Source organism: Cygnus olor, chromosome Z (genome assembly GCF_009769625.2).
Source record: "Cygnus olor isolate bCygOlo1 chromosome Z, bCygOlo1.pri.v2, whole genome shotgun sequence".
In the NCBI taxonomy this organism is placed as follows: domain Eukaryota; kingdom Metazoa; phylum Chordata; class Aves; order Anseriformes; family Anatidae; genus Cygnus; species Cygnus olor.
In genome coordinates, this window is record NC_049198.1 from 36,053,383 (window position 1) to 36,074,821 (window position 21,439).

The 21,439-nt window shown below is 36.5% G+C and overlaps 1 protein-coding gene across 4 annotated transcripts in view; it reads right to left on the reverse strand.

Moving 5' to 3' along the window:
* SLC24A2 (solute carrier family 24 member 2) overlaps positions 1 to 21,439 on the reverse strand; it is a 144,745-nt gene that overhangs the window by 77,600 nt on the left and 45,706 nt on the right. For 3 of the 4 annotated variants that reach the window (XM_040542058.1, XM_040542057.1, XM_040542054.1), the window contains exons 3-4: positions 5,565 to 5,603; positions 4,353 to 4,461 (exon numbers count right to left, since the gene is read on the reverse strand). In XM_040542058.1, coding sequence (XP_040397992.1) covers positions 4,353 to 4,461; positions 5,565 to 5,603 — 148 coding nt within the window. The remainder of the gene's footprint in view (positions 1 to 4,352; positions 4,462 to 5,564; positions 5,604 to 21,439) is intronic. The other variant, XM_040542055.1, reaches the window with a different exon arrangement.

Sequence of the window (21,439 nt, forward strand, 5' to 3'; positions counted from 1 at the left end):
TCTTGTGTATGTCTGTGCTTTGATTTAAATCTTTCACACTCTTTTCCTCTGAGAATGGTTTTTTAAATTTATTTTTTTTTCCTGCAAATCCAAAAATATGGCCAATGATATATTGACCTTTTGACCCATTAATCTAAGCCATGATCTAGCAGAAATATTGAGGATACGCAAGATGGCTAATATATGGCCAAAAAATGCTCAGAATTTCTTCCTGCTATTCCTTTGAGTCTGATCCGTACTGACCTTAAATGACTTGGAAGAAATCCTTTGGCCTCAGAGGCTGTACACAAGACCCATCATCTTTCATTATGAGTGCAACAGAGCTTGTTTTCTGTAGCTTACACAAAACTCAAAACTAACATGAACTGCATGTTCATTTCTTCATTATGTACTGTTTTCTGTTGTAAGAAAGGGCATATGAAGTGGAGAGAGTAGTACGGGCCAAAGAAAGTACCAGGTAATCCTTTACACTTCTATATCCCCTCAAAAGATCGGATTTTATAATAAAAGATTGTACGTCTCAGGCAGTTCCGGTAAATATTACCCCTTCTTTTAATTTCTAACAAGGAAATGCTATCAGCTTCAAAAATCACTTAGCTAGCATGGTACAGGGCTATTAAAGTAAACATGATGTGCCAGTTTATTGTTTTGTGTTTTTTTATACACAGGAAGATTAAAACAGGAGAACATGGAGCAAGTTTGGTGGGTTAAACTGATACCAAGCCAAATAGGTAATTGATAGAGCATACGGCAGCTACCCTTAACAGTTATCACATATATTTTTGAATTGAATACAAGATTCAAGTGCAACATTATCTATATTTACTGACTAGTATTAACTACATGGGATAGTCACAGTATTTACACCAATAATCAAACTAAAATACCTTTTCTGTTTTGGATGTTTGCAGAATTATCTGACTATGTAGTAATGAATTTGGCCACTGAGAAACACAAAATCTCATGAAAATTTATGAGCATTCAGTGGAGACATGCAATAATCATAGAATCATAGATTCATAGAATTATTTGTGTTGGAAGGGACCACTAAAGTTCATCTACTTCCAACCTTCATGTCATGGGCAGGGACACCTTCTATTAGACCAGGTTGCTCAAAGGCCCATCCAGCCTGGCCTTGAACACTTTCAGGGACGGGGCTTCCACAGCTTCTCTGGGCAACCTATTCCACAGCCTCATCACCCTCATAGTGAAGAATTTCGTCTGAATGTTTAATTTAAATCTACCTTCTTTTAGTTTAAAATCACTACCCCTTGTCCTATCACATAAAAAAGTCCCTCTCTTGCTTTCTTGTAGGCTCTCTCTAGGTACTGGAAGGCTGCTATAAGGTCTCCTCAGAGTCTTCTCTTTTCCAGGCTGAACAACCCCAACTCCCTCAGCCTGTGTTCATAGGGGCAGTACTCCACCACTCATCACTGGTCTCCACCTGGACATTGAGCCATTGACCAGAACTCTTTGGATGCGGTCCAATTCCTTATCCACCAAACAGTCCACCCATGAAATCCATGCCCCTCCAATTTGGTGATAAGGATCTTGTGCAGGACTGTATCAAAGGCTCTGCACAAATCAAGGTAGATAACAGTTGCTCTTCCTGTGTCCACCAATGCTGTCCACTCTAACTAACTGTCTAACTACCTGTCACCAAGTTAGTCAGGCATGATCTGTGCTTTGTGAACCCATGTTGGCTGTCTCCAATCATCTCCCTGTCTTCTGTATGCCTTGACATGGTTTCCAGGAGGATCTGCTCCATGATCTTACCAGCCAGAGAGGAGACGCTGATAAATGAGTGTCTACATTCCAAACAGAGTGCAGTGCTAAAGATCTTGAAAACCAAGTCTGCTTACAAAGGAGGTGGTGGCTCAGTTGAGGTTAATGACCATAAAGTGTGGCAGAACACAGTGTTTAATACATTAGTAAAAAAATAAAAGCAAAGTTGCACATGTAAAAATATTTATGGAATTGCACTCCTTTAGCAATACATTTCTGCTTTCATTAATTAAAATTTTAATTTTGTGTAGTCAGTGGAAACTTGATATCAATTCTAACATAGATGTCTTCACACCATTTTCCACTGCGTTTTTGGACATTTCTTTATGAAAATTCTGCATTAAAATGCAATATTTACTGCAAAGGTAGGTAGATATGTTTTGCCTTTGTAAATTTTAACTCAGCAAGTCAGTTTTAATGAAACGTACAGGTTTCATATTAGTGCCTTGTACTCAGAGTACAAGACCTTTGGATTCTGATTTTTGAAGAACATGAATTCCGGGAGAAATATAAGCATTTGGATAGAAACAAAAATAAAACTAGGAAACAGTGAGGTATTATGAGCAAGCAAACCATAAAAAAATATTTTTTGTAGTTATTTAAATAAGTTGTAGCCCTTGCAACTATCTCTATCAATCCACATTGATTTCAAGAGTTTTACTGAAATAATGAGTAATTGCACTGAGTTACCTGATATACTTAACTACAAAATCTAATTTTCAAAAGAGATGGGCTTCTGTGACTCCCTAGACAGATTTCATATTTTGAAACCCTTTTCTTCCTGTGTTTTCACAGAGGGAGAATAATTTGGGTCACACTATATGGTGCATGCTTGCCATGGGTGAAAAGCGGTAGGAAAAAGTCTGAATGCTGAATAATCTATGTCTGGGAAACAAGTGAAATAAGCCTGAGCAATGGAGAAATACATAGTAACTGAGAGCTGATCTTATTGCTGAACCTTTGTCAAGTCAAAATTGAACTCCAATAAATGTTTCTAGCTTTCCTGTGCTCTTCAATCTGCCCTTTTTTTTTTTTTTTTTTCTCTCTCTGCTAGCAGGTTCTTCCCAACCTGCTTCTGTTTTCTCTTATTTTAAAAAATGATTTGATGAAGTCTATTTACTGCTTCAGTTTGGAATTTTTGTTTGTATTAGCACTTAGAGACATCACATGTATCTGCAGCCCAAGACCTTTGATTGCATGGAAAAGAGGAGTGCAAGGGATTGTCATGAAAAATTATATATATATATATATATATGCATATTTGCAAGTTGAGACTGGAAGTCTGTTCTTCTAGCAAAGCAAAAAGCTTGGCTATCAGGTGGGTAAAGATCAGACTTAAAAGGAATGGGTGCAGCAGTAAGAAATCCCACTCACCTACCACAGTGATACAAACAAAGGAAGCCAAATGTGTAACTCCAATAAATTTCTTAGTCCTTTTTCAGCATTCATGGGGATAGAGAGCACAGTCTGCTGATAAGTCCAAGCTAACAGGCAACAAACTTTGATAGCAAATAGTGCAGCACCAACGAAAGAGAGAAACAAGTACTCGATTTTCTTGTGGCAGTGGATCATGATCAGAGTAGAAATAATGGTGTGGAGAATGCAAGAGTTAAAATTGCCCTTGTGTTGACAACATGAACATTGCCTTCATCTTTTGATGAGGAGACTGGACAAGTAGATTTGCCTTGTCCAAGAGATACAGAGCAATTTAAAGAGCTGTGTACAATACTGCAATAAGAAACATAAAAGGAACTCAAATGAAAGACAGTGCTACATGTACTTCATGATCACCAATGTTTGGAATTTCTCACTGCCAGTTATATGTTTCTTTAGTCTCTCACACTATTTCCTCAAGTGCTACTTCTCAAGACAATTATTACCACAGCAAGAAGTCTTGCAGACGCACACACACCAAATAAACACCTGGTCTTGATTTTTTTTTTTTTAAATGTCTACAAAAGGTTAAATTCAAAGCATCCCAAAACTGCAAAGCAGTTATGTTTTTTCTGCCACCTTCTCAGACCAAAGCAATCATGATCTTCTTGCTAACTTCTCAAGGAACAAAAGTTACAACAAACATGGACAAAGCAAGCAAACTGTTAACATGCAGGTAACACAGAGGGATGCTTGTTGTATTTTCTTTAACCTCAGTGTTAATCCACCCAAAACCAAACCAGGAGAGCCTCATCCTTTTCTATAATTACATGTGACAAATTACCCACAGTTTTTTTTTTTTTTTCCCTTATATACTGAAGTCAAGACTAGGAAAAAAGCAAAAACAAACAAAACACTCTACAAAAGTAAAAGATGATTGAATTTTTGTAACTTACTGCTGAAACCAGAGGCAGAGAAAAACAGTAATTATGTATCAACCAAGTGATCAGTTTTGGTTAGAACCACAATGAACACATTTCCTAAATTGCAAGTCTTGGTGGGAGTACATAGTCATGCCATAAGAAATCTCAGAAAATTCAGATACGTTCAGAAAACACTGGTGAAAGCAACAGAAATACAAAAGATAGTTTCATGGGGAGAAGATAAAAGAAAAAAATAAATAATAGGCATACCTTCAGCGAGTGGGTCAAGTGTGTGAATCATGAGCTGGAAGATACTGTTCCTCATTAGACTGTTGTGGAGAGATGCAGAGCTTCCTCCCCGTTGGAGACGTGGCTTGGTCTATGTCGAAAATAAGGGACAGAAATTAGATTTTTTTTGTTTTTTTGTGTAGAAATAGGTCTGAAACACTATAAATTAATCTCACATCTCACCACACAGTGAAATATTTTCAAACATCACCTATAGGAGATTATATTAAACTATACACTGTATTAAACATTGTTATATGTATAGCCAATTTCTCTGGAGGGGATGGATCATCAAATTAGCCACTAGTCTCACAGGGCAAAAGAAAAGAGCAGGGGAAAATAACCCTTCTCTGTGAAAACTCTTAAAATGTTAAGAAAATTAAAACCTCATACTGACATAAGGAAGAATTCATAATATGTTTCTTTGAAGAACCTTGTGGTTGAATCACAAAATTGTCCTAATTTTAAATGCCTCTATTACATTGCAAATAAGCAGACTATCCAAATGATGGAGAAAAGGGGCAGAGAGTACCCCCTTTTAACAGTAAAATCCTAGAGTTCAGTCAGAGTGAAATATATTCATTTTGGTTCGATCCATTAAATACTGTTTACAAAAACAGATTGTGAGAGTGGTAAGGCAGTACACTTACAACAATGAAGCTAATATACAATTATCTTTTACATGGTTTTAAAGAACTTTTAAATGTATTCTGAGGTTCTTTTCCCCATGCCATTGTCTAGTACAATAACATATGTATTTAATAGACCCAATTGAGTAAGACTGCTTTGAGGATGGCAGTCTGCTCATTTGGATAAAGAGGATAACCAGAGCCAGCAGATTGCTGACTGACTGCTGAAAACCAGTTATAGGGAAAACAAAAACAAAACAAAACAAAACAAAACAAAAAAAAAAAAAGAAAAAAAGGTATGGAATTTTTTGTAACAAAAACAAGGTGCATGCATTAATTTTTGGTGTCGTACAAACACCAAATGAAAAATGATAGAAGCTGAACAATGGAATTAATTCACTGTTTTGTCATTGGAAATTAAGATTTAAATTCTATAGCACCATAGGAGGGGAGAAAGAAAACCCAGTAATTTAGAACAATGCTGATGTGTACCAAACCAAAGCAAGTCTTTTCTCATTACCCTCTTGAGAAATAAATACTCAGACACATACTAATTGCTGCCTACCGTCAGTGTTTGGTCATCCTTGTCGCCAGCAGTAGGTGACTGCATGAATGGGAAAAAGAACAAAAAGAAGTGTCAGATGCAGCATGCATAGAGTGGAAAGGCAGTAAAACACCACAGATGTCTGATTCTCCCAACCCTGTTGTGATAGGTTTTTGAACCGCTTGAGTTAAAGCATCCTAGCAGTCAAGTAAATCATGGTAAGTTCATGCTGCAGTCTTGTAGGAGTCTTTCATTCTTGTCAGTTACTTGGACAGGATCTGTCATAGTTTCAGGGCCTGGCACACAGCAGCTGGGCTACTGATCGTTGTGTTTATATAAAATACACTGAGACGCAAACTCCCAGTACGCCAACCAGGTTTTGAGAGTGAGGACTGAAAAACTAAATTCATTAAGAAACTCAGAGCTGACCAACTGTTCAGTATAACCCTAAAAAGGAATAACATTACCTTGATATTTTGCAGGAAGAGACTCATGCAAGGAAATGAAAAGTAAGTTGTCTCACTCTCTAACTCCCAGCAGATGGCCATGTATCCCAGACTGGCAGCAACAGTTAAGGACAGACAAGATGGCACACGCTGCTCTGTCTTAAAGTCAAAGGAGAACATGGATGGATTTTAAAGGCAGCGAATGCTTTCATGCAATTGATGTATCACGGAGATGATTTGTGATTCCTATGTTCTAACCCTAGGACAATAGCAGCAGAGCACAAAAGTCTCCAGGAGACAGTTCTGAGGAAGAACACAATTTGCACTGAAAAAAACATAAACACAAAATTTAAAATCTGAATTGTAGTCATGACTTTTGCTTGTATCTTCAATAAAATTAACTCCATTATTTTTGGGAACCCAGAACTTTCATCACGGATTTATATTTCCATAACACCTTGTGACAAAGTCATGTCATTCCTCTAGCCATTCTAAGCCCTTAAGGAAAGTCAATGCCAGGGCACATGAAGCACGAACTCCAGTTGTCAAGTACTAATTAAAATTGGACACAATACAAACTTCAGCTGCCTCACATTCATCCCTATTTGATTGTAACCCCTTCCCAACCAGCTGGCATATAAATCATTTCCTCCATATCAAGGCTTCTGTTTGGAGTCCACACAGAAAACAGATTATTTTGCAATAATTCTGTGTTGCACTCCCTCGTGCAGTGAAACCCAGTTTTTGGTACACGTGAACTTTAACTGTCAGAACATGCCTTTTGAGGTAGTGAGTTAACCTTAAAGGATAAGCAATTATATGCAAACACTGATAACAGAACAGGTCCCTTCTGTTCCATAATAAGGAAGAGAATAATGCAAACTGAACTCTTTGTGTCAAAAACATTCACCCAGCTGTGAATATTAACTTGGAGATGAAAAGCGATCTTTGTTCTGGTAAAGGAACTACCCGTCATCTCTGAAATTAGACTGCCTTGTTGTGAGAAATGGTTAGAAAAAAAATATATGTTTTATGCATCCATTTAAGACAAGCACCATAGAATGAACTTTTAGTGGAGTAGGAAGAAAGGGAAAGAAAAGGAAAATATAAAATCTGTGCTTTATAATGTCACTAAAAAAAGTGAATGCACCTTAGAATTTTTTGGCATAATGTACATAAATACACATGCTCTTTCAGATACAAATCAACACACGCACTTGCAAATACATGTTTTCCTTGTGCATACTTTGAGGGACTTTCATGGGAGGCAAAAGTTATCCTGCAATAAAATTTGCAAAAAAGCAAAAAGAATAAGCCAGGATGAGTACCTCTTGTCTCCAAATAAGAGATTTTGGCCTCAAGTCAAGTTCTAAAGATCAGTAGGTATAGTTAAACAAGTAAAGCTTCTGAGATGTCGAATGTTGAGAACTGGAACTATAATAAAACTATAAAAATTATTTGGAACCTTGAATTTTTGGACATAGGAAATTTGTTTCTTAATTTTAATATGAAAAACATGAGAATATATTCCTGATAAATCTGAGTCATTTGTTGGATTCCACCTAACAAAAGGCTGAAAGGCCAAAAGATGTTGAGAATGTTCAGCATTCCTCAAAAATTTTGAGCACACTAGGCTTATAATGAAGGCATTCCTTAAAAAACATATATTTATATTAAAAGGAACACTGTCACTTACTTGAAAGGGAACTGGAAGAAGCTGCATGAGCTTATAAAAACTAAATGAGAATTTGCACCGTATAATTTAATTTGTATAAGATAATTATGTGATAAAGAGAAAGAATAATGGAATACATTTTGCATGTACACATTAAGGAAACAAACAAGTGAAAATACATCTGAAATAATTCTTTCTCGCAGTACAGAATGGGATATAATACTGTAAAACAGATTGTTTTTTATTTTTTTTTCCACATTATTAGTAATAAAATTGTTTCTGAGATTAAGTTGCCGGTCAAGTTACATCCTTGAAGAAACGTTCAAGATTAGAATATAAACAGAATTTTAAGGCAGAGATGTCTCCACAGTTTTAAAAAGAGGAACATAAACAATGGTTAGACATTTCAGTGATACTAAATATTAATAATGTCTGAATTATCTCCTGGATTAACAATAACAACACCTTAAAATAGTGATTTAAATTATTTAACAACTTCACTATTTAAAAATTCAAAAATTCAGTCATGGTTTTGCTGTTTAAATGATGTATTTGATGGCATTTTTGTCCCTGTTAAGAGAGCAAATTAGGCTATTTGCATATTGTTTATGGCGATTTTTGCACTTACATATTCAGTGCTATTTAATTTGATGTCACACATTGCATGGCAAAGTATTCTGAAGTACCATTTTCCCCTTGTAGAAACATCTAGTATTCAGACATTTTATTCAAATTTTTCATTTAAGCCAACATTTAAAAACTTATCCAAGGTTAAAATGGCTATATTATACTTAGAGTAAATAATATATTTTTGGATATATTGGAGAGTGACTCTAGAAAAAAAGATGCATGACAACCATTGCACATTAGTTCCTTCAGGAACAGGAAGAGATGGAAATTCAGTGTCTTCTGTGCATTACATGTATTTCTGAAGGGATTAATAACAGTAAAAATATCTTTCACAATTTCATGTTATAATTTCTGCAAAACCATCAATTTATTATAGCTATGCAAAATAAAAACAATACATTCTAGTATGCTTTCTTTTTCAAAGGTATCTGAAGCACAACCCCTTGTTATGCTTTTATGAGAATTATAAAAAATTAATCATGAGAGAGCTTGCTTATTTTTTAAAGAAAACCAAAACATTTGTTGGTTCTCCTGTATGTCATGGTAGCACTTAAGAATTCATCCATCTTCCTACCTAATTCCGTGATCAAGTCTTCTTCACTCCACCTGTGCTAAAAGCTTTAAAAAATTTTGTTTGAGGAAAAATCCAGAAAATGTCTACTTGCTATGAAGAAATGGGCTTTGGTGTCCTTGTCACACGTCTCTTTTTCTCACTGACATAAGTCTATTATTGATTAAACCTGACATCTTTCTTGCCAATGCTTTTATCTTCTGACCTCTAAAAAGCTAAATACAATTGCATGAAAGTGCTATAAATATCTCTAATGTGTTACAATGCTCAACAATGTCTGATATGACAATGCTCACTTGACCATTTGTGAGTGCAACATATCAGAATTGTTCAGATGACTACATCTCATCACACAATGGTGACACCAAAGAAATTGGTTCACATTAAATGAGTAAGTAACATTCCCACAGAAATGGAAAATTATGTTCTTCCTACAGGTAAACAGAAATAAGATCCTATATTAACATCAAAGTCCATGCAATTCATTACAGTCTTTTTCTTAATGGTTACAAGCATAAGAAATATGTTTTTCTTTTTCTTTTTCTTTTTCTTTTTCTTCTAACAGAGTCATTATTTCTCCATGAGTCATACGATGACCTCCAATTTATGAAATAAATAGCTTGTGTTATACATGAACAAGATATTTCTTTTCCCCTGAAAATTTCCAGGGCCAAAGTTTTTAAGAATGCTAAGAAAAGAAACAGCTACATCTCTTTAAGACAAATGCAACTGTAGAAAAGTTACACAAGAGATAATTAAATTATCATATCATCAGGACCTCAATAGTTCTGTCTGATCTTAGAGAGCTTTTTAATGTTTAGTAATGGTTTCAGAATTCATGTCCTTGAGAAACATGGTCCTAATGTAATTCATGCAAGAAATGATGCCTCAGTATGTGAAAGATCTCCTCATGCTTTCCTTTTAAATAAAGGGCTTCTTGACAGACAAATCAGGAGCAGAGCCTATAAAAAGTTTTAAATATTTGACACAGAATATTCTTGCTAATAAAAGATGGCTAGCAATTTCAACCATCTATTAGACTGTGCCACCTGGTATTCCAAAATCAAAATCAGAGAGCTCACTACCTGCAGCTCTAGGAGTTGATGCTCTGGTTAAACAATTTCAATTTCATTGGTTCAATAGCAAATTAGCAAAGGCAATTAACAAACCTTAATGCCCACCCCCTCCTCCTAGCATGACAAAGCATGACTTCAGTTCCACCAGCATCAGAAGAGAGTGCAACAGTAGGTAAAAATATAAATAGACTTCAGCACCCTATCTACAGTGTGGGATGATGTCTCTTTTTTGCTTGTTAAATCTTTTCCAACTATAATATGTAAAGATTTTTTTTTTTTTTAATCAGCTTTTATGGGAATAATGACAGTTCATGATGTTCAGTGGCTGGCAGACTGGGGTGCTGAATGCAATATGGTTTCTTTAATTATTGTAGAATATAAACTCAGATAGGGTTTTGTTAAAATATCTCAAGCGTGTTTTATAGAGAAGGATGTCTGCTAACATCTCTTATGCCTGTTTTCAAAAGCAGAATCTGGACTCTGCAATTTTGTACCTATCGGTGAGGCACTGCTTGCCAGTCCTGAAGTAAATTACAGGTGATAGTTTTCTTTGTGCACAGGGCTCCCTAATCTTTGTTAGACACTATGGTTTAAAGACGTCTGTATTTTTTTTGTTAGGCTGAACTGCAGAGGCATGAAATGCATTTCAAAGGGAGTCACTCAAGTCAATCCAGTTGACTTAATGGGACCCAGATTGTTTTTAAAAATCAGTATCCTACAGAGTGCTAGTAATGTACTTGGAATAGAATGTTAAGCATTTATTGGAAAATATATGATAAGATAGACTAATGCATAAGTAGAATCCAAAGCAACAAACTCAGACAGATTTCAGAATTAAGCCTACTGGGCTTTGTGAAGAAAAAACAACCAAACAACAACAACAAAAGAAGGAAGCTATTTGTTTATCTAGTTCTCTTAGCATGCACATCTTTGGGTTTTACCTAATTAACATTCCTTAGACATCCTTTCTAAGAATATCCCAACACAGTTCTGTTATAACCCTTGCCAGCACAATGGTTAGGATTTATTTGGCTGGTGGGAAACTGAAAAGTGCAACTCCTAGTTGTCACAGTATATTTAAACTAAGTCTTCTAGACATCCATGGAAATAAAATTTAACCATAACCACCACAGTCTATGGAAGCTTTATCAGGTGCTGTGATGGTGACAGTACAGCTAACTCACTAAAGGTGATGCATCTCTTTACCCCACTCCCTTGTTCCTTAAGTAGAAAGGCTGTGAGTAGCTATACATCAATATTTCCATATATAATTATGGTAAAATGATGGCAGGGATTTTAGTTTACTTACTACTGCTTAGTAGATCATCACCTGAATGCAGCCTGTAACCTAACACTGGGTACAGAACCTTAGATCTTATTTAAAACAGATTAGGAAAAAGTTTAGTAAGTACACTGTAGAAAAATAAAAGATCCTTTTCACTATGCCTGCCTTCTTCTTTACTTTAACCTTTCTCTTTCTTAAAAGTAAAGTAAAAGAATTCTACATTGTTGAATAAAATTAATATGATTCACAAGAACCATATCAAAAACTAAACTGAGGTTGTAAGCTTGTTCTGTTAATTAAAATGAAGAATTTGTTGAATTAAGCTTGAACTTTCAGACATTGAGATGGACTATCAAATTGAGATACCTGGATACTTTAACAACTGCTTGTTTAATAACACCTACTGTGAAAGGTGTAGCCTTGAGCAAAGCAGAATGGTTTCCTTCATTCAGATCAGTTGCCTTATTTATGCCAGTCTGTTCATACAATTACCCAATGTGCATACAGACAGTGAATCCTCAGAAATGTTCAGAAGAGATGCATCTTAGCCAATTCAAGCAGTGACAAATGAATGGTTGAAGGAATCATTTGTAAAATCACTTGCTAATAGTAGGTCAGCTGATTTAAGTCTGGATTTTTATGCATACTATTATAAGGAAAAACACCTAACTCTTACAGTCAGCCAGTAGGACCAATAATAGGTTAGTTATTCGATATGTATAAGAAAGTCAGAGTCTGCACTGTGTCTCTTAGCTTCTCTGAACTTACTTAAAATCAGGTATCTTTGGCTTAGGATGGCAGTGGAATAGCTCAAGCTTAAAGACTTGATGAGTTTTTAATCACCTTAGTGTCAGAAGTAATCATGCGGTTTTAAGTCGTCCTCTTATCCACATTTCAAGATTTGACAATGAAGTCACCTTTTCCTATTTTTCTTTTAATTATATAAATTAACACGATAGTTCTCTATGTCTATGTAACATTCAGGAGAGACGAGAATATTTTTGAAAAAAAAAAACACAACTAAAATTAGGTGCATACTGTAGTAATTAGATACTCAAAACATTTGCTCAAAAGTGACAGTTTAAGTTCATCAGTATGGATTTATATGGCTAGATTTAAAATACCTGGATTTAGTCTTTAATATGCTGATACTTCATCAGCGATATTACATGGGAAAGCCTTAGTAAATGTTCCAAGATTTAATTCTCAAAATTTAGAAAATGCCTGAATTAAAATCACCCATGAAACAAAATGCAAATCTGGGGCCACTAACAGGAGATGCCAGCACTTCATTCCTTACAACTCAAACTTGAATGGCTTAGGAAGAAGACAGCAGAAAAACATTTCCTAGGACTCCTGCTTACCCAAATATACAAAGGACCTGCTACAGATTACAGATGTTTTAGAGTTTGCACTAAAAATAGAGAAGATAATTCTCAGGGAGGAAAGTGTTTGACAAATCTTGGTGCTTATTGCTACTATGATGATTTGCAACAATTATGCAACAACTGGATAAATCTCATTGCTGTAAGTGGGTTACACATGGCAGAGGATTCGCCACAGGGATGGCAGGGCTGCAGTTTCACTGCATTTCCTCCTCTAACCCCCTGGAGACCCTGCAGGAAATGAGTAGCTCCAGCTGCAGAGGAGAACCCGACCTGCACAGCCTGCAGAGGGGAAATGCTGAATTAGTTCATCCTCAGCTGGCCTGGTCGCAACCCCTTTCCACCAGTTCTGCTGACTTTTCTGTTTTATTTCACAGCTACCTTTTCCCCTCAAGGGACTTTTTATCACTGGGATCTTTGCCGACTCTATCAGCTGGCAGAAATGCATGCCAGATCTAGCTCTCAGAGTAGTGACTGCATGAAGAATGTAACCAAGTGCAAGATGGGCATATAAAATGATGAATGATATTAAGAAAGCAGCTGAGCATCGCTAATAGCTAACATTTGCCATACTGCCAGAAGGGGACAGAGAACAGAAGGCAGAATGCCGGCACTTCAGAAGAGACACAGGAAAACCTTGGCATGCTCTCTGTGGTATGTTCTGCGGGACTACCTTTTCCATGAAACACTAATAACATTTTTAAAGTGTTCTGCCTCACACATTTTAAAAAAGAGGGAGCAAGGACAAACAAAAGCATCATCAAAACAGGAAGTTCCTTTTGATATAAATGTTTCAAATAACAGTCCTTGAAAAAGTGAAATTTTAATTCATTGGGAACACACCTCCAGTTCTGCTGTGCAGTACTCTGGGTGTCAGTTTTGTACTAGCCTATTAGACAAAATCCAGCAGATGGTTTTGCTTCTGCTTCTCCATTTCCCCATCTGTAAACCAGGGACAGAGACACCGTCTGTAAAGGACTTTGTTCTGATAGAAATGGCTGGTTGTACCACGGGCAGGTTACTGGTTAAGACTGCCTTCTCTTCAGCAATTAATTATGCTCTTTTTTCCCTTCTTTGGGCTTTGCATTTTATACTTAGCACAACAGAAATGTACATTTTAATAAGCCACAAAACACCACTTCTCTGAGAGTAGCATCTCCAATAGCTATACATAAAACACCAAAATGTAACTCTTGCAGTGCTTTATTACTTACCAAATATCAAAGATCTTTTATTTTTGGACTATTCATGTTTCTAACAGCTCTGAGATTGCTGGTTTACAGGATTATATGACAATCAATGCAATCAAAGCATATAAAACACTTTTTATGTCCAGTGGGATGTTAGGCACATTCTTCAACATTGTAAAAGAAAAACAGATGAAAAAATATATATATATTTATTTAAGTCACCCACTAGCTGAATTCTATTACACTTTCACCATTTTGAAACAGGAAACTAGACATTAAATCTGAGGCAAAACAAAGTATTGCTGAAAGTAAATAATTTTGCATATTTGATTCAACAGTATTTCAGTCTCACTGTCTATATAACTGACATTGAATACCATCTGCCTCAATACTTGTCCTTCAGAAAAACATTTTCAGCTATTTTCACTGCTCTCTTCTTGGCCTTTCTGATCACCTGAAGCATGAAAATGCCTTCCAAGGGTTTCTCTTGTACCTGGTGAAGGTGTAAGAAATGGTAAGGAAAAAAAAACATTGACAAGAAATAGAAAAAATTTTTTACAGAAAACCTCTAGATAAGACACCAGCACTTTACTTCCAACAAACCTGATAGAGCTGTGGACAAAAAAACAAGTCAAAATTTCCTAATTTTATCTGCAACCACACAGCCAAACAAATTAGCATTTTCTTCACACTAAGTAATGAAAAATGGAGGACATCAGCTTCTGCCTTACTCTGATTCCTTCTGCCTTTTAACAGCATTCTGCTTTGCATTAAGATGAAACAGATGTATTTCTATGAAATCAGGAACATCCATGTTAGCTGGGCTTCTGGAGACCACCAGGCATGTGTTATGGAGAATTTACAGCATGCACATGCTAAGTTACTTTCAACTTGCTTGGAAATGAAACTGAGGCAGAAATGAGCTGAATGGCACTTTTTCTAAATTCAGAAGTACAACATTAAGATCTTACGTCGGACCTCCCGCATTCTGGGTGATAGTGTTCTGGACACCTCAGTCAGGGAATTATGTCTGGTGTGACATAGCAAAGGACAGAAAACAAATCTCTTTGTGCTTACCTTCCCTTACCAATCTGCTATGCTATACTGCCTGTTATGCTATTGATTTGTCTCTGCACCTATGAACCAGATGCCTGCAGGCAACCCATTGAGACATAACCAAGCAGCAATGACTTTGTTGCTCTCCATTATGAACTGCAAATCCTGGTGTTGCCAAAACAACTTTCTAATATTACCTAACCTGCAGCTGCAAGCACTATTCCTGTTGTGACTGAAGAGAGTAAGGCATTAGGGGTAACATGCTCAGAAGTTAGGGAAAGGCTTAATCATGGCAGGGCATAGCAGGAGACCACAACTGCAAGAAAGTGTGAGGGGGTTCATGATAAAGAAGTGAGGGTGGTAGCCTAAGCAGGTAGCATCCCTATCTCAGGCTGAGGTCTGTCTTCCAGCTTTCTTTCCCACTTCCAGCTTCAGGGCAAAAACATGTCTTTTCCTCCAAACTGCCAGGTGAGCCTCATTGCAAATCATGAGATTTCTTAGAGACTTTTGCTGAGCAATGTTATTTTGGACACCAGCCAAAATTACAGTCTGCAAGGTCTTTCAATTAGAAAAAAAACTCCTGGTAACCCCATACATCTTTTATGTAATCCTATTCTATCACACAAAACCTTAAAGTCTGGTTTCTCTAAGGACTGCAGGAGTCACAAGCAGGAGACAGTGACATTACACCCAGCTGTAAGCCTACTTTCAGCCAGAAGTTGCTCCCCAAATGCTCAGCTTGTCTCTACTTTTTCTCTTATGGTATATATATATATTTTTTTCTCACAGACCCTGTCCTTCTTTGTCACCTCTTGAAATTTCTTACTGCCCTTTCTCCTCCTGTCTCATTGGGAGACATGTCACACAATGCCAATGGAAACCCGGCCCACCATGCACAGCTTTCTTCCAGGGGCTGGGACACTTCTTTATCTGAGATGGGCAATCCTATTGTTTCAGCTATCTGCTTCCATAAAGAAGAACAATCACATTTACCAACAAGAAGGCTGTTACACCCCGCTGTTGTCCATATGATACAACTCCGTACAAGATGTTTTCAGTGTAAGAAATGAAAAGAGGAAAAAATTAAAAATGGAAGAGTTTAACACAAACTATGCCCTTGCATTAAGTGAAGCCATCATGATGAACAGGACATGAAAACAAGACATGGACTTTTGAAATTTACTAGGTGTAAATTAAATTAAAACAAAAGAGAAGACTTTCTGGACCTCAGTATAAAAATACAAACTGTTTGCTGATGCTTTAATAGCTGATCCCAGACCCTGTGGCTAGGTTCCAGGTGGCATGTCATTGGCTTTAATGACATTCTAATGCAAATCTGTGTTTCCATGTAATGCATTTATTCCCAGATCTACAAAAATCTGGCTGTTCCAAGAGGGAAGAACGTAGTTACTTAGGATGCACCTCTAATACAACTAAATTAACTATATAAAGAAAACTGTAAGGTAAGTAGTGAGAAATCATTGTGCTCTATGCAGTCTTAAGCAGTCTGGAAGTAATCCATAAACTGTTTTTACATTCTATGGAAAATTCCCATTGTCATGAATTCTCAGATTTCTATTTCTATGTGTCTGCAATCATTCTACAAGCATGTAAAAACTTCAGTTAAAAAAAAATGTTGCTTTTCATGATATTCTCTTAAGCTTTGGAAGACTGAAGTCTTTGTCAAGCTAAATTGTAAGGAAACATGGTTCTCTCATGTTAGAGTTTGAGGCTCCCATCAAGATTTGATGAATTCAAACCACTTTTTATTACGCAGTGCTTACCATACAAGTTCTTTTATGTTAACTAGCTTTTGTCCTTAGAACACTGATCAAGGGACTCAAAGAGAACAAATGGATTCTTGGAATCACATTATCTTTCCACTTGTAAAACAGTATGCAGCTAGAATGAGAGGAAAAGCAGATCAAATCTCTCTTAGTCTGCCTCATATTTGTTCTAGTGGCAGTTTTACTGGAGATCTCTGTGCATGTATGTTTTTAAAATGCTTCAAAGATAGTTGTCCTGCAGTCCTGCTGTGGATATCTATGGAAATACCTGAAGGGTGCTATTTATACTAATTCTTTTTCTTTCAATCCAATTTTTGCTTACTGAACTGGAAAGAATCATTTGGACTGTTATTGAACAATTCCTATTAATTTTGCTCCATTTACAAACTGAATTAGCTTATATGCAATAATAGAAATCTCATCTCAAAACCATCCACATTTTTCAATATTCCAGTTAACTCTAGATTGTCAAAAACTTTTCATTCTGGTTCACAAAGTTTTATCAATTACCTGGAAAAAAAATAAAAATAAGAGGTCAGATAAAATCAAGATCTTGAAACAAGTGAAGAAATAATAAATACAAAAAAAGTGTAAAAGTTTAGTCACATATCCCAGCCACGCAACACTGGGAAAAACAGAGGTGAGAAGACTGGGGGCTCTAGATTTGGCTGCTTACTCTGACAAGCCAGATCACACTGGGTGGTGGATTGGAAGTCAACTGCTCTAACAAGAATGATTGCCAGAATATTTTTGGAAAAACTAACTTTGTGTTCCATCTGTGTTAGTCAGCTCTTACAGCAATAACCATTAAAAATAATAATAATAACACACATTTAAAATGGCTTTCTTAATGTTATAGTAACTTATGGTGAGTTGGGTCTCTGTTTCTCCCAGCAAAGGGACTGCCCAGCCATTCTGGTTAACAGCACCATGAGCAGCCGTGTACAATGCCGGGGAAGTCACATTGTGGCTCAGCCTTCTCCACCCCTGGCTGCTTTCACTGCTGGCCTCCGCCCCTGTCAGAGTCACAGGCAAGTAAGGACAGCATTATAAACTACTCCCTGAACTCATTAAGGGATGGCAAAGCAGGAGCTATAACAGGATGCAAACCCTTTCACGTTTCACTTCTAGCTGAAAGCTCATACGGGTTGGTGATAAACAAGAGCTGCTCCTGTCTGCTGGATTAATAGTGCCATCTGTGAAACAAGGACTGCAGAATTGATCTGGGTGATAGCATATTTCTGTACATTCACTAAATCTATTGCAGTATTGTCAATGCCTGGCAATCTTCTGGGCATGTCCAAAGAAAAGCAATGTAGAGATTTGTGTGCCTCTGGAAAAAGTGCTTTCCAGACTCTATCTGTCCTGTGGAAGAGTCCCATATATGCACTCCTCTGATGGAAATAAGTTAATACGAATGCCTAAGTCTTATGTACAATTGTGTTAATATGGAAAAGGCTCATCCTCTGGTTTAGTCCATAGAGAACGACCAGAAATGCTGGCTGAAAACAAGTCAAAAGATATAAAAATAAAAAAGAAAAAATCTACAAAACACAGGAAGTATACATTTCTGTGAGCATAGGGAAAGTAAATGTTCTACCCACAGGACCAGAGGTGCTTTTCTTTTATCTATTGTCTGGCCAAATCAGGACATAAACTGCTGACAGCCTGAAGATTCTGTCTTACAAAGTTTTTCTTTTCTGCCCAAGAATAAACCGTGGACAATCAAATTCTAACCATGATATTTTTGGGGATGGAGTTGGGGGGAGTGGGGTGGGGGAGTCACCAAATTTGTATTTTATAGCTCTTTGAAACATGAGACAGAAATCTGCCAGAGAAATGTAGATGTATTGGCTAAATATTTTCGGCCATGACTCCTGGTATTTGAGACTACATATTTTTGTGTGAAATTCAGTGATCATGAAATATTTGTGGAGCATGTTAACTATGCCTTCCTTGACCATGAAAGAATACTCAAGAAATGGGCCTTCATACCTCTTTACGAGGAAAGTGCTGTGAAAAAGACTAACAAAAAGAAAGTCAGTGCACCTCCTATATCTAAAGACAGTACAGTAAATCATTACAACAAAGAACTGTGAGTAGCAATGTCCCTGCAAAACAACACTGATTCACTTGTGTTGCAATGATCCATTCTGCCAAAAAAAGTTGGGTTACACACAGAGTTGCGAAAGTTTCTGATGTGGCAATTTAGATTCTGCTTGCATAAACTTTATTTAGAAGGACAAATTTCTCCACTATCAACACTGCCCTATGAATATCCTATAATAATACACTGCTTGCTATTGAATGGAAACAGTGATTTAAAGACTTTGCAGCAAATTTTTCATTATCAATTTTCATTTAATTCATCCTACTGGAAATTGCAGCACTATTTTGTTTAATTATTTCAGTCAATTTATCTCTCATACTGTGAACTTCTAAACAGAAAGGAGAATTAGTATTGTCTCTGCACTTTGTTTTCTGTCACCTAGGACCTTAGAATTCATTGTGATGTGTGCATGCTTGACTTCTTTAGAAAAAAAGATTCATTTTTTCTTAACTCATTTCCTAATTTCTTTGATTAGTTGAAGAAAAATCCATCTCTGGGATCTGAAGTTGCTCTTTGCTGATGACAAAAGGTATTTAATCCAGTAGGTCATTATCTCCTCTAAATTTGAACTTACCTAAACTAATGCCTGGTGTGTGATATCTACAAATTCTTCTGATTCCAAGAGGAAACTGAAACTGTATTTATCTCAGTTTCATTTATAAGATTATATTTCTGCTACTTTACGCTTGTGAACATAGCCTTGTAAACATAGATTGACATAAACTACTCACTGGGATTAAGCAAGTCAATTCTTCCAGTTTCGTTTCTTCATTGAAAGGCTGAGGTAGGTAGTATGGTCACTTGCAAAAGTTAGTCTAGCATACAGTGAGAAGTAAACCTTATTTTATTTTATTATTTTATTTTATTTTATTTTATTTTATTTTAATCGTATTTTGTATTGTCTCTTGGAAGAAAATTCTTCCCTAATAATTTATCTTCCCTCAGGTATCCGAAAAAAAATTCAGCAATGACTGCACCAAGATCAAGGGTTCCTTTAAAAATAAGTCAAATGTATAGGTATCAGATTCTTGATAGCATCTATTTCTTACATTCTTCTCAGTGAAATTTCAGCTTTAAGCAGCAGGTGTCTTGCTCTTGCAAATGAGTTCTGAACAACAAAAAATAATTTTTAGAAGTTTTTTTTAACTATTTACAGTTTTAGGATGTTAAACAGAAATGAACCTATTCCACACCTTTTATGACTGAGGTTTCAGAATCTCCTGCAGAAAATGTTTGATGCGGGATTCTTAGTCTGCTTCCAGTCTGATCTTCAGACTGACATTCTCAGGAGGACCATTTGATTTTCCTTTTCTTTTTTTTTTTTTTCATTTTCTGTTTTTCCCAACACTTTCTGAATCAGACTTTCTGTTTTGTTTTGTTTTGCTTTGCTTTTCCTTTGTTAAGGTCTACACCATTAGCATAGTAACTGTTTTGTCTTGCCTTTTTCTTTAAAATTGCCAATATTCCTGTAAGGTCTGTCAATGACTTCAGGACTAAAGGTTACATATGACCTTTACTGTGGTGAGAAATATCCAACAGAATTTATAATATTGAATGGAAAATGCCATGCAGTGCAAATCTCACTTCTTCATAAGAAATCGACAGAAAAAGAAAAAGAAAAAAAGAAAGAAAAAAGAAAAAAGATAGCAATGAATTTATTTGCTGCAAATGAAACAGACTCAGTTTTGATTAAGTATCATGTTAAGATGCAATTATGATTCCTGTCTATTCACTCCAAATGTACACATTTATGCCACTTGAGCCAGAAAAGCTTGCAGCAATATTTGGTCATTTCTCCTTCCCTGGACTACACCACTGAAGGCTAGAAACTTCAGGAGAAAAAACCTGTAGAAATATCCAAATGACTGATAGTCATCAGTGTTAAAAAACAAAAACAAAGAAACAACAACAACAAAAAACCCACAGCTTTTCAACTGGAGAGCCAGAGACCATAAGGAATCACCAGGTTGTGTATTGTTTGCATAAGTAACTCTTCATTATATCTTTGCAAGTAACTTCATAGATGTTTTCAGGGCTGCAGGTATGGTAGTTTCAGCCAGAAATGTAGTCAAAAGGCAAACCTCCCATCAGCGTCAATTCTGGTCAATGGATGAAGAAGCTTAAAATTCGTAATGACCAGCTTTATGGTCAAGGAGACTTGGTCTACTATGCAAAAGACATCATCACGAAGCATAACAACAAGCAAGGTTGGAAAACTTGTGATATCCAAAGGGATGTGCATGCAGCAGTTTAGGGGAGAGGGGCAGTTTAATTTGATCCTTAGGAAAGCCATAGCAAACTTGATAGGGGTTGTATTAGTGTGGATTCATGCCTGCTCTTGAGGGGCTGGTTTTATGATTTCAAATGTAGCTGAACACACCTTATAGCCCAACACCCGTCTGAGAACTAACTCTGAGCTGCACCTGCTCTAGGTGAGGACTCCTCTTTATCTTCAAGGTTGCCCATAACCAGGGTTTTTAAATAAATATAATTTTGATTAACACTCAATCCTTTTGCTTTTTGGTTAACTACAACATGAATATTAGGGCAAATATCCTTGGGAAGAGACTGACTGGAGTGGGACAAGGTAGTTCTATAGAGTAATTGGCTCCTCGGGAATTCCTTGCACTTTCCTGTTCTCTGCAGTGTTTTGTAAGCACATGATAGTGATCGTGCAGACCCTTA